The 12,928-nt window shown below is 38.6% G+C and overlaps 2 protein-coding genes across 9 annotated transcripts; one reads left to right on the top strand and one right to left on the bottom strand.

The window, feature by feature from the left end:
- Nucleotides 1–28: 28 nt before the first annotated feature.
- Nucleotides 29–3,680, top strand: LOC112470902. 8 transcript variants are annotated; one of them, XM_025039664.1, is made up of 4 exons: nucleotides 29–311; nucleotides 511–804; nucleotides 1,228–1,309; nucleotides 1,404–3,680. In XM_025039664.1, the coding sequence occupies exons 1-4, from the start codon at nucleotides 162–164 to the stop codon at nucleotides 1,448–1,450; spliced, it is 573 nt and encodes a 190-aa protein (XP_024895432.1). In that variant the 5' UTR covers nucleotides 29–161; the 3' UTR covers nucleotides 1,451–3,680. The 8 variants fall into 8 exon arrangements, 4 of the variants coding, with proteins under 4 accessions (XP_024895432.1, XP_024895430.1, XP_024895433.1 ...); XM_025039662.1 differs by having other exon boundaries at nucleotides 2,509–3,680; XM_025039665.1 differs by having other exon boundaries at nucleotides 1,231–1,309.
- A 3,794-nt stretch (nucleotides 3,681–7,474) lies between these two features.
- Nucleotides 7,475–11,870, bottom strand: LOC102886107 (lanosterol 14-alpha demethylase-like). The gene is made up of 4 exons (XM_006921525.3): nucleotides 11,702–11,870; nucleotides 10,007–10,181; nucleotides 8,137–8,256; nucleotides 7,475–7,724 (listed from the first exon to the last, which is right to left on the bottom strand). The coding sequence occupies exons 1-4, from the start codon at nucleotides 11,853–11,855 to the stop codon at nucleotides 7,490–7,492; spliced, it is 684 nt and encodes a 227-aa protein (XP_006921587.2). The 5' UTR covers nucleotides 11,856–11,870; the 3' UTR covers nucleotides 7,475–7,489.
- Between the last annotated feature and the right edge of the window lie 1,058 nt (nucleotides 11,871–12,928).

The raw sequence follows: 12,928 nt of genomic DNA on the forward strand, positions 1-12,928 counted from the left end.
CACTCCTAATAGCACAAGGTGGCAGAGGTTAAAACTTTCACGTGTGCGTGGAGTGAATGTGCCGTGTATCTCTTTCCTCTGCGGGCCTTAGCAACACTTTCAATCTAGCGGCGCTGTGACGCGCATGCGCGCGCTGGGTTGGGGACACCCCGGTCCCACGGATGCGTGGGCCTCATCGTCTATCTCCGGCAAGGGGAGGGTGTGAGCGACGCGGGTGCAGGACCCGACGAGGTGGTGGAGAGTGTGCCATCCTGGGCTTGGAGCCAGTGGCACCGGCTCCAGCACCGATGCCGCCCCGACCAGTGTCCCAGGTGCACCTTTAATTAAGGACTCGGGCTTGGGGTAAAGGGAAAAATGCCGCATGCGCTCGCCCGTGGGTAACTGGGACTCAGTGGGGTTTACGCTTTGGCTGGGTGGGGGTTCCGTTTCCTAATTCCTGTTTCGGCCGGGTGGGCGGGGGCGGGCTTTTCCCCCTGGTCTATTAAAGGAAGAGGGGCGGGCTTTTCCCAGGGATATAACTCCGGACCGAGGGCCGAGGAGACGGAGCGCTTCTCAAGTGGTGGCAGGAAAGCTAGTGTCCCCGCGCCGTTCCGGACATGGGCGCTTCGGATGAGGCGTGCTCCCGCGACCCCGATGAATTTCCTGAATGCTTTTCCTCACTTCTCTTCCTCGGGCTCCGCGGGACCGGAGCGCTCCGGTGGCGCGCGGCCCCGGGTGCAACGCGAAGGGGGACGCGGAGAGGGGTGGCCAGTGCGGGATCTCCTCGAACGCCACCTGCGAGGGGCGGACGCGGGCCCAATTCAGGTCCCGCGCGGGGCTGCCCAGGCGGGAGGCTGGGGAAGAGGGGGCGACCTACGTGGGGGCAGCTATGATCAGGGAGAATTGAGTGGCTGGGTGGGAGGGCACGGAGCGGGCAGAACTTGAGAAAAGCAAAGTACCAGCGTGCAGTTGAAGGGCAGCGGGGAGCACGCGGGAAAGCATCCCCTTTTCTCCTCCACTGCTGACCTTTAGGTTCCTGGAGAACTTGGGGGGGTGCGGAATGGGGGTTTGCACATGGAACAGAAAAAGAACTCCCCTCCCCCTTGGCTCCTCTCCCACCAACCCCGTAATGGGGGCGGGGGGGGGAGGCGTGAGCTTGGCGCGTTTTTGGTGCTTTGAATGGAGAACTCCGTTTCCCATAATGCTTTGTTTCTTTCTCTTTAATCTCGGCGGCGGCGGCGGCTGCAGCAGCACGAGGACGGGAGCGCGTGGTGTGAGCAGCTGGAGCACACCCTGGGCGCCAGCGGCCGGGCTTCAACGGGAGAACTAGGTAAGGGTTTGAGAGTCGCGGGAAGAGGCCAAAGGGATTCACAAAGGTTGATAGGGAGGAGGTTTTGTTCGTTATCTTTTTACAATTTTAATAGACTGGAAAGTGGCTGCCCAATGCGTTGTGCACCAGATGAGCGGATAATTGAAGAAAGGAACTAACTGGAGAAGGCACGCTCTCTGACCCATGTGAGGTTCAGTTTTTCCGAATTGAATCCAGTTTGGAGTATTTTTTAATGGAGAGAAAAAAAGTTACAGGTGTAGAAACTCAATTTAGGAGGAAAATTATTATACTTTTATATACTAGCTTTAATATTCTCGTGTAGAAAATCAATTTTAGATTAAAGTGTAGTTTTAATGAATCAGTTTGAAGAGTTTTTTTTAAAGACTAGAATTAGTGGTATGAGGTACCATGATGGAAGCTCAACATTTAAGATTTCTTCACTAGTTAAATGTATTACTAATTCTGCATCTCTGATTTTTTTTGACAAAATTTAACCCATCATGGAAGAGGTAGGGGAACCTTGTGAGCTCCTTTCAAGTATGGACTCACTTCCTTGCTGCATGTCCTTAGGTAAAATAAGCACTTGGAAATAGGAGGTTTCTCATGGATGATAATGACATGAAGGAAAGAAGAGCTAATCTGCCTTCTTTGGGTTTAATGGAGAAAATGGGTCCATAAATGTTTAAACAGAACAAGAGCCCTTTGAAATAGATCAAAATGTGACATCTCTAGGCCATCTGTGCATTATGTGAAGAGTGCAGAAGACTGTTTCTTAAACCAGCTCTAAAATTTCTCTCATTTTCTATTAATGGGGTGGGGGCAGGGACTATTCATTTAATGTATCAGTCACTTCTTGTACAGAGCCTTACCTCAAGAAGAAAATACGCTGACTTTTATGTGCATCTTTAGATAAACATGGAGTGGACATAATGGGCCTATGAATTTACTGTGATGCAGATACCAAGTTTACTAAGGTGGAGATGAGTCCAAAATCTACTCATATTTAAGAATTAGACTTGCAATTGCCAGTGTTATTTGTGTTCAATTCTTTGTAAATAACTCAGGGTATTAATATTTCTCAGGATTTGGCTGACACTCTAAAATTTATCTTGGACTCTCTAAGCCAAAGGAAAACATGTTTTAGGAATATTAACTAGTAGTCATGTTCAGTGTCTAATTATTTATTTATTTTTAACCAGGTGAGTCTGAACAGATCGGTGAAGATGGAAAAGAAGATCTTGTGGGAGACAATTTTGCTACAGGGATGAGCCTTGGCCATGTAAAAGTGCTTACAGTGCAGGTAGCTTTTTGAGATCTACTGCAATGCAAGCACTTCTTACATTACCATGGTGATTTAATCAATGCTATTGAGAACTGTAGTTTGTGCATAATTAAGTTGTTGATGCTTCTGAGCTGTTATTCATAATGTGTCTCTTGTGTTAAGGTGCATCTAGTGCAGTTAGTGAAGCAGCTTAGAATCTACTGCCCTAAATGCCCCTTCTGGCACAGGCTGCCTAATATACAGCATTAAAAGTATGCCTTGAGTAATCATTTGAATAGAACAAGTTTCAAAGGTTTGATATTTCATTGTTTGTTGGGAGCAGATGTCGGGGACTATGTGCAGTTGCGTACCAAGGATAAGATCCTAGTAGTACCAAAGTGCTCATAGTGCAGGTAGTTTTGGCATTACTCTACTGTAGTGTGGGCACTTCCAGTACTCTAGGATGATGAATCTCTTTTCAATGGAGAGAATATTCAAAGACACTGCTACTTACGGTTAGTTTTGCAGGTTTGCATTTCAGCGTATATATGTATATATGGCTGTGCAAATCCATGCAAAACTGATTGTGATAATGTGTGCTGTCTACGGTTTTGAGACTGCTTTCCGACTGTCTTCACGTGCATCTCCAGCATTCGCACCCATTCATCCATGGGTGGGGATTTGTTGCATTACTTGTATTATTCATAAAGTATTGCACTTGTCCCGGCCTGTGGAAGAAAAGAGGATTTTATCTTCTTATTTTAATTTTTGAAAGCTGTAAGATCAGACATTGTAAAATGACATGTTTTGCTGTTGTCGGGTGGATCACGATGCAATTTTGATTAGTATAATAGGAGAAAAATTGCACGGTATCCATCTGTAAACCGCAGGACCTTTCTTGACGGCAGTCCTTATCAGTACTAAAGTAAGATGGTACGGTCTTTAGTCACTGCTATTAAAAATGTTTTTGAAATGTAGGAATTTTTAAAACGATAAAAATTTTAAATAAAATTGAAAGCATGAAGTGTGTTACGTGAATGATCAGATTGTTAATTCATGTAAATGGACCTCAATTTTGCAAAATAAATGAAATTTTTGATCTGAAAAAAACTGGACTCTTTTTTTTTTAAGATTAACAACACTAGAGGATTTTTAAAAAATCATGGTTGGGGGTAGTCCTAAAGAAAAACTTGGGCATGGCTCTTTTCTAAGTTTACATCTATGTAAAGCACCAAGACACCTAATTTTAGGATTCTTTTTACACTTAAAATATTTAGACAAAATGTGTTCATTTGTTTTAAGTGTATGTGTTCAATCTATGAGAGAGAGATGCAAGATTGTAAACCAGTGGGACGCCTGCCCTTGAAGAAATGGGCACACTTGATCTAACAGAAGAACAAACTTGTCAATCAAACTCAGTTTCAGAGTTCTATGATGAAAGCATTTGGTGGAAGGGCCACAGGGAGAGATACCTCCTTGCCTTGGAGGCCAGTAAATATTAGAAACCTGGATGTGGGCTTATTGTTAGGATTTGGGGTTCAGGGGCTCCGTAGCATGACTTACCTTGAGAAGAAATTACTCGTGCCCGGCTTGTTAGCTGTTTGGGACAGATAGCAAGGTAGAAAAAGTGAATGTTGACTAATATAGTAAGTGTTAAATTTCTTCTGCCAGTTGCCACCTAGATAAGGGAGTTTGGATCCTCTAGTGGTTCTTAACTGTTAGCATTTGCTAAAACACAGCCACTCCCTGCCTCTAGAGACTGAGTCAGTAGGACTAGAATGGAGGTAGCATTTTTAACCTATTCCTAGGTGATGATGCTGCTGGTCAGGAAACCACCCTTCGAGAAACACTTTTCAACAAAAACGAAAGACCTCAGCTTCCAGGACAAATTATGGTGTTTTTTAAATTTCAAATTCATAAAATTGAAAGGAGTCTAGACAGATCCTGGTTCACTTTCTAGTTCTATGTTTCATATTTTAATGTTGACCTTTAAGACTAATTTGTCATGTATTTGACAAATTAAACTAGGTATGTGGTAGTTTTACTATGGGCCAACATGAGCATTTAGTTATCAAAAAGAGATGCTGGCAAACTAAAGACCTTATACATGTGTCATTCTTATTTCCTGCTGCCATGGAATTTTTGAATTTTCAAACCTTTTTAATTTTCCCTTATAGTATGGGTCCAATTTAATCAGTAAGAGGAGCTCTTACTGATTTGCACTTTAGCCTTGAGCTAGTTGCCCAAGGCTTCCGTTTCCTCATTAGGGGAAAGGGTGATAATGTTGGTCTACCTCAAGGATATGTGAGTTAAGTAGTTCTCTGGTGGTAGTGATTGGGGGTGTGGATTTTAATTCTTAATAACAAAGTGAAATCCTAATGAAAAGAGACTTTTGGTAATAAATTCTGTCTTCTAGTATTCAGTGTGTGTGTGTGTGTGTGTATGTGTGTGATTTTTTAACGTGACTAATGCTCGAGGCAATTATACAAGCATAAAGAACTCTACAGATATTTCCTGTGCTGTCTAATGCTTACTACTTTGTTGGTGCCTAATCATAGTTAAGTTTGATGTGGCAGCAAAACAAAGGTCTCCCTCCTCTCTAATAAAGTAGCTCAGTAAAAGAGGGGATTAAAGCTTATTTGTTATAATCCTTAACACCACCAAACCTCTGCTTTAATGATACAAGTTTATTGTCTCAAGTGGTTCACTGGTGCTTTACCAAAGGTGCCTAGTATGCAGACAGTTATTGCAGTTTCCACTTTTAATGGGCATGTGTGGAGAGGCTGTGTTCCTTAGGGGTAAGCCCCTTTGTCCATTACAGTCTCAATTCCTTCATCTAAACTCAACTGACCTGGATGATCTTAGGGCCTCTTCTAGCTTCAAAAATTCTGATCTGTCCTTGTTAAAATCAGATTTCTCAAATATTTATAAAAGTGCTTTGTATTTAAGTTATTTGTTTAGAATTTGAGGGGAAAGGGGTAATTTAAATCATTAGTCATGGGCAAAATTAGTACTACATACATATACTATGTATATAACGTACTCATTTCTAAAGAATTGCAGTAAGTTTAGTAGAAACATTCCCAGGCATATTTGCTGACTTTGATTAAGAGGGTAGTTTAATATCCCCTGGATTTTCAAGGTCATCAGTATGGGCATTGATTTTCCCTAGATAGAAGAGTCTATGTGGCATAATTTTAATTAGCCTAAACATATTTTGATTTGAAAGTTGCTGTTTTGGCAATCCTCAGTTGTATTAACTTTGAAATGGGACAAATAGCAAAATGAGTGAAGGTACTGTATAAAATTTCAGCTGAAAAAAATCCTTACTTATAAATCATAGCCTAGCTTTATTTTTCAGTAACTAAGGAAACAGAGAAGCCCAGGAAGAAGTGACTTGCTCTAGTTTTTGATAAATGAAAAATTAGAGACCAATACATGAGTGTCACGCAAATGTTTGGAGGCAGGGCGTAGGGCACCTAACCAGGGCTGGGAAAGGAGTGTGGCTGGGTCAGGAAATACTTTCCAAGTGCAGTGTCAGGGGAGGCAGCCTGAAGGGAGTCAAGGCAGGCAAGAAGGCCAAAGAAGGGTCTTTTGTGGACATAGCTGCTTATGCAAAAAGCAAGGGAAGGACGAGATCAGATCGAAGCTCTTCCAAAGAACTGCACTTGGTTGAGAATGTCTGGCGTGTGTGAGGGGATAGGTAAGTTAGGACCCGCTCATGGAACCTTGTTCCAACTGAAAAGGGAAGTCACTTAAGAGTTTTAAGAGAATTTTTAAGTGACATAACCCAAATTTGCCCATTTAATAAGATCACTCTGACAGCAATGTAGAGGCTGGCTTGGAGAGCACTGTGCCTGAAGTCAGCTAGGAGATTATTTTACAGATGGGAGGTGAATATTTGAATGAGGACAGAGACAGAGGGATAGAGGTAGAGGCAGCTTTCATCTACAAATACATGGGTAAATTTAGTACAATTCCAAACAAAATCTCAAAGGAATGGTTTCCAAACTTCACAATTACTCTAATGTTCATCTGTAAGAATGGACAGAAGAATGGTCAAGAAAATAGTGAGAAAAAAGGAATCATGAAGTGGAACTCGTATGAATAGATATTAAAACCTATTCTAAAACAGCAGTTTAAAGCAATGCAAATATAAAAATAGATGTCTGTTGTTGAGATTTCTGTTCTATGGATTGAAGTATATATACATATTTAGATGATCATTTCGAATTGGTAAAAGATAGATTATTCAGTAAAAGTTGCTTGGATAATTGGTTAACTTTTTGAAACAAAACAACAGCTAAAGCGCTCTCTCAGCCCATGTATCAAAAAAAATTACAGGTGGATGAAGGGTTGAATATAAAAAATGAAACTGCATTATATTACTCTCTCCGCTTTTCTCTATATTTAAATTCTTCATAAACAATTAAAACAAGAATTAAACTATAAAATACTAAGAAGAAAATAAGGTGAGATATGACCATGAGATTGAGAAAAGCTGTTTCAAGCATAACACTGTTGACAGAAACTACTAAAAAAATGAATTTGAGCATATAAAATCTTTACATGAAAAACAACTTTATGCCAAAAAACATCTTAAAATTAAAAAGCAAAAGACAAACTCGAAAATCATGATGTTTAATGTAGCAAATTTCCCTTCTTTCCTCCCTCCCTCCCTCCCTCTCTTTCATATTTCTTTCTCTTTCTCTCTTTCTTTCTTTTTCTCTCTTTCTTTCTCTCTTTCTTTCTCTCTCTCTCTCTCTCTCTCTCTCTCTCTCTCTCTCTCTCTCTCTTTTTCTCCCATTTGGTAGGATGCTTTTTCATTTTGTTCATGGTTTCCTTCACTGTGCAAAAACTTTTTCGTTTGATGTGGTCTCATTTGTTTATTTTTGTTTTTATTGCTCAAACTGTCCCCTTTAAAAATTAGCCACAGTGAAAATGAAAATCCAACAAACCTGGTCGTAAGTTAAAGGAGGCAGATCCTCTCCACTGACTGTTTTCTGTTCTAAATAACATTTTTCTTGAAGTGTTTTGTCTCTAGCCAAAAAGAAGCCCATCCAGGCACTAGTAGTTGAGGATGTATGCTGCCCTGCTAAGAGCAATCCAATAAGCATGCCTGCTACTTCATCATCTGTCAAAGGACGCCCATCCCTATAGAAAGAACCAAACACACAAATTTAACATTTTGGCAGACATATTTCATGCCTCATCCTTTAAATAAAGAGTCAAAATGAATAAATTTTTCAGGTATAATAGTTTCTTGCATTTGCCCATCACAAGTCAGAATTTTTTTTTCCATTAGGGAAAAGAGAGAGACCAATAGAAAATACGATTTTGATTACAAAAGACTTCATTACAGTTTATCTAGCAAATTTTTCACCATGCATAGTCACTGGGATTCCACTAAGGTACAAGATCCCGAAATTTATGTCTCATCCATTTAAAAAGTCCAAAGGTCATAGCTATTGATCTTGCATTACTTTTTAACTGGCTATATTATTTAACTATGTTTTAATGTGTAATTTCCTGCTTCAGCTTAATACGTGATCTGAACAGCTCTTACTTGTAAGTAGACTCTAGTAAAGTTTGGAGAATGTCATCAATTTTTTCTTCTGACTGTCTGCGTTTCTGAATTGCCTTATAGAAAATATTCTTGATCTCTCGATGAGCTCTGTCCCTGCGTCTGTAATTCAAAGAAGAAAATAACTTCAAAAAATAAAGTAGTACTTTCTGGCATCAAATTCATTTTGAAAATAACCGGGACCTAGCTTAAAGCAACCTTATTTAACTTTGTTGACTCTAAAATAATTGACAAAACTCAGAACCAAGAGAAAAAAAAAAAGGCACCATGAAAATTATATTGTTAGGAATTTCTAGGGCCTCTTAGGCAAGAAATGTATTTTAACATATAGATCTCTGATTCTTAACATACTACCTTTGTTCTACTAAAGGTCTAAAGCAAGACTCAAATGATTATTCCTTTAGAATCATTTCGGTTTAATAGAAAGCAGAACACTCTTTTAAGTTAACATGAAATTTAAATTTTAACCAAATTCTGGAAGCAGATGAGAATCACTCTGGTTCTTCAAAAGAATCTAGGATTTAAATAAACCTGAGATTTACAGAGGATTGTCTAAAGCTAGGACTTAGGCTATGACTACAGCATACAGGGTTTGATTCTACTTTTCACTTTCTAAGAAAACATAGTTTTATAGAGGGTAAAAATACTAGGAAACTCAGAAAACAAACTTCACTAGGTAATAGGTACTGTAAGTGTTTTATATGAATTACTCACTTTGACCTCCTGCAAGGTAGATGCTATTATCCTCATGTCACAGACAGCTGCATAAGATCACACAGCCAGTGAGCAGTGGAGCCAAACTTTAAAATCAGGCAATTTGACTACCTTGCCCCTATTTAAACAAGGACTTCGAATAAAAATTCCTACACTGCATCATTTTTTTAAGACTGCCACCAGAAATCAACCGAGAAAGCAGCAGAGTCCGGAAAACACTGTTTAAGAAAGTGAATGGAATATTTTGGTTAAATCTGTTGTTTCAGGTAAGACAGAAAAAAGACTAGGCTGGAAAGACTAGTAAAAGGCCTATCATACCTAGCTCAGGAGTTTCTGACTTCATCCAGGAGATAGGGAAGGTGGAAATAGGCTCAATACACATTTATGGAGAAATTACTATCCCAGGGCTGTGCTGGATTTTCTAACGTAATATGGATAAAAGCATTCTGAAAACTGCAAAGCTCTCTTACAAGTATAAGGTTTTAATGAGTTCCAGAGAACCTCTCCTGGCTCTCTCCTTTGCTCCCACCCCTCTTTATTCTCTAAGTGGATAAAAGTACAGAAACGGAAGGAAAAGTATCAATTTGATGCCTCTCTATCTCTCACATGAACAGAAAAGAATCAACAAAGGTACAAAAAGCCTCCTAATATGAAAGACATTAAGCTACACATCAAGTCCTATGAGCAACATTTCTTTGTATCACAGATGGTCCCTGCCCTTTAGGTGATCACAGTACAGCACACAAGGAGACAAAGAGAAAATTAAAGGCACTGACACGTCAAACAAAGAAATTTCACAATATACTACAAAACAGTCAAATACTTTCAAACAAGTGCTTCGAGGGCTGTATCACTTTTAGGTAGAGTTCAGAGGCTTTCCTTAATACAAGGAATATGTGAGATAAGATTTTAAAATATAGACAACAAATTACTTTTTTAATAAACTGAAACTTACCTTGAATGAGCTCATTATATAGTTTATATAAAGAAAATTTGTCCTGATTTCTCACAGAAGAATGGGGGCTCATAATATCCCCCAATTTATTGTTTTATGTTTAATTTTTATCTTACCAAAGCATACCAACACTACAGTAATTATACAGAGTTAAATCACCAAATATAGTTTCTTTATCCATACCTGAAACTAGGCAAAGGGAGCCAAGCTGGCAACAGCCAGGCTGCATGGCTAAAACCTCCATCCAAATCTGCATACAGTTGTGCCACCTTTTCATTGAGCTGACTTCTGATTTCCTTTCCATGTAAACAATGGCTAGCTGTTAAAATTATAAGCTCAGAAAGAGCTTCAAACAAATCTACAGGAAAAAAAGATCATTCCCATTAATATTGCCAAAAATTATTTTGGAATATTCTATTTTCTTAGAGATCTAAAATAACTGTGAAGGAAAACTGAGAATAAAAACAACTCGAGAACCTATTCATACCATCCAAAAAGCTTATAGAGAGATATGTGGCTGCCCTACTACACAAAACAAAGAGAGGCAAGAAACCAAATGATGGGAAGTACCCCAACCCTCTGAACAACCAAAGTCGATGCCACAAAGGCATCTCGAAACCTCACTCATGAGCCCTTCACCTTGAAAAGATCAAGATAAAAATTAATGAGTTCAAGGTCACGGTATAACAAAAGCAGCAAAAAGTCTATTTAGTGCATATGAGGACAATAATGAGGTGCTTCCCAAGGAATAGCAGTCCTAAAACCGAAGAACAGATTATTTCCCAGGTCCAAAGTGAGTACGTCAGGACTGAAAATTGGAAGTATTGACCATGTATAAAAGAAAACTGTAACTAATCACCAGCTGGCATACCCTAACACTGGAGACAGGTTCATCAGGCCAGCACACTTCAATGACACTTAAAGTTATAAAAATTATCCAATCAATGCCCCACTCTTTAATTCCATGTTCACCAAATGAACTTCCAATCATCATCTGGCTTTCCAATTAGATTTACCATCAAAGAGAAGTTCAGAAAATATTCTGGTGTTCTTGGTGCTATAATGTCTCATTCGTATTTAGTAAATAGTTGGCATTCTAGATGGTTAGAAATACTATATCAACTTGAGGTATATATATTTTTTTAATAAAGTTTCTGGACCTTTTATAGAGCCAAAGACCAGACCCAGATGTGGTGACCTACACAAAGATCTTAATGTCTCGTAGGCAGAGGTTGCTTCCTGTTATGAGGATGGCAATTGTCTCAGAAGGCAACACTTATTGCAGTCTAATATAAAGACTGCATCACAGAAACATCCAAAGAAGGTCATGTTAAATACACAATATAATGCAAGAAAGTATATAATACATTTTAAAAAACTTCTACTGAAAATGACTAAATTCAAACTTTTAATAAAGGTAGAGTAAGCTCATATATTTAAATTTACTTTTTTTGTGGAATAAATCATTCCCATATAACCTCGGATAAATAAGATTATTACATATATAATTGTTTAGACTTTTACTTGCCCATTAGGGATAAAAAATTGTTTTATTAATTTAAAATGATCTTGCAAAATTTTTATATTCAGTTTACTCCAAAATCTACTCATGAATCATTTTTATATTATTTGTACAAATGAGCTGAGTAATATGCATGTTACTGAGCCATTTTAAGGTTTTGCTAAGTGAGCAGCAATAATCACTTCCTCTCAGGTCTTTTTAACTCTATGGTAATCATAACATGTTCTTTCTGTTAAACCTACGGTGGTTTTACATATGTTGTAGTTTGATTTTTATATACACACACATATTATTAGATTTCCAGTCAGAAAAGTAGAAACATTAGCAAAAATACAAAGCCGAAATGTTTTGCTTACTTTTTTCTCCACTTTCTCCCCAACTTTGAAAGTATTCCTTTGTTTCTTTTTCAATTATAGAAACATGCTGTCTAAAATGGGCTATGTTAAGGCCACTTTTTAACATTTTCTTCTGCTCCAAGAAAATCTTAAAAAAATTAAGAATATACAGCATTAAAACACAATTTTGTTTTATCACAAGATCTATGTGGGTTATTATTACTCTGTAACACTCAAGAAAAACCTTCTAAAAAAATTGAAAATAAAAGTAGTAAAAAGATTTTTAGAAACTACACCAGATGTGGCAAACTTAGAACTTTTGTGCACAGATCTGAAGTAACGTGTAGAAGACACTTGTTACACTGGCCCTAGACAAATGATGAATTAAGAATCCCACTTCCTGCTTTCCTTCCTTACATCCTTTCCCATTCCTGACCCCAGGGCTTCCTTCCTTCCTTTTATTCTTCCTTCTTCCTTCTAGGAATGTTTATTAAGCATCTATTATGTGCCAGGCACCCTTTTAGTGCTAGAGAATCAGTATAAACAAAAGTTCCTGCTATCATTGATCTTATACTCTAGTGAGGGAAAGCATAATAAAATAAATATTTAGTATGTTACATAGTAAGTGCTATGATGAAAAATAAAATGTGTATTAGTTTGCTAGAGCTGCCAAAGCAAACTGGGTGGCTTAAAACAACAGAAATTTATTCTCTCATAGTTCTAGGGGGTAGGAGTCCAAAATCAAAGTTTTGGCAGGCCCTCTGAAGTCTCTAGGTGATGATCCTTCCTTGCTTCTTCCTGGCTTTTGCTGGTTGGTGACAATCCTCAGCATTTCTTGATTTGTAGACACATCACTTAAATCTCTGCTTCTGTCATTACATGATACTCTTCCTTTGTGTTTGTATGTATCTCTCTGTCTCTCCTCTTATAAGGACACTAATCACTGGATTCAGGGCCTACCCTAACCCAGTGTGACCTCGTCTCAATGTGATTACGTCTGTAAAGATCTAATTTCCAAATAAAGTCACATTTACAGGTATGGGGGTTAGGACTTGAACATAGCTTTTGAAGGGACACTATTCAAAAGATAGGGAAATAGTGCTGAGTTGATTGCTATGTTAAAATACAATGATCATGGGAGTTCTCAGTGTTGAGGTGATAATTGAGTAGAGAGAAGGTGATGAAAAAATCTGCTATGCGAATATTGAAGGAAGATCACAGTATTCTTTTTCTACAAAGAACCACATA

This window comes from Pteropus alecto, unplaced genomic scaffold (genome assembly GCF_000325575.1).
Source record: "Pteropus alecto unplaced genomic scaffold, ASM32557v1 scaffold19, whole genome shotgun sequence".
Lineage (NCBI taxonomy): Eukaryota > Metazoa > Chordata > Mammalia > Chiroptera > Pteropodidae > Pteropus > Pteropus alecto.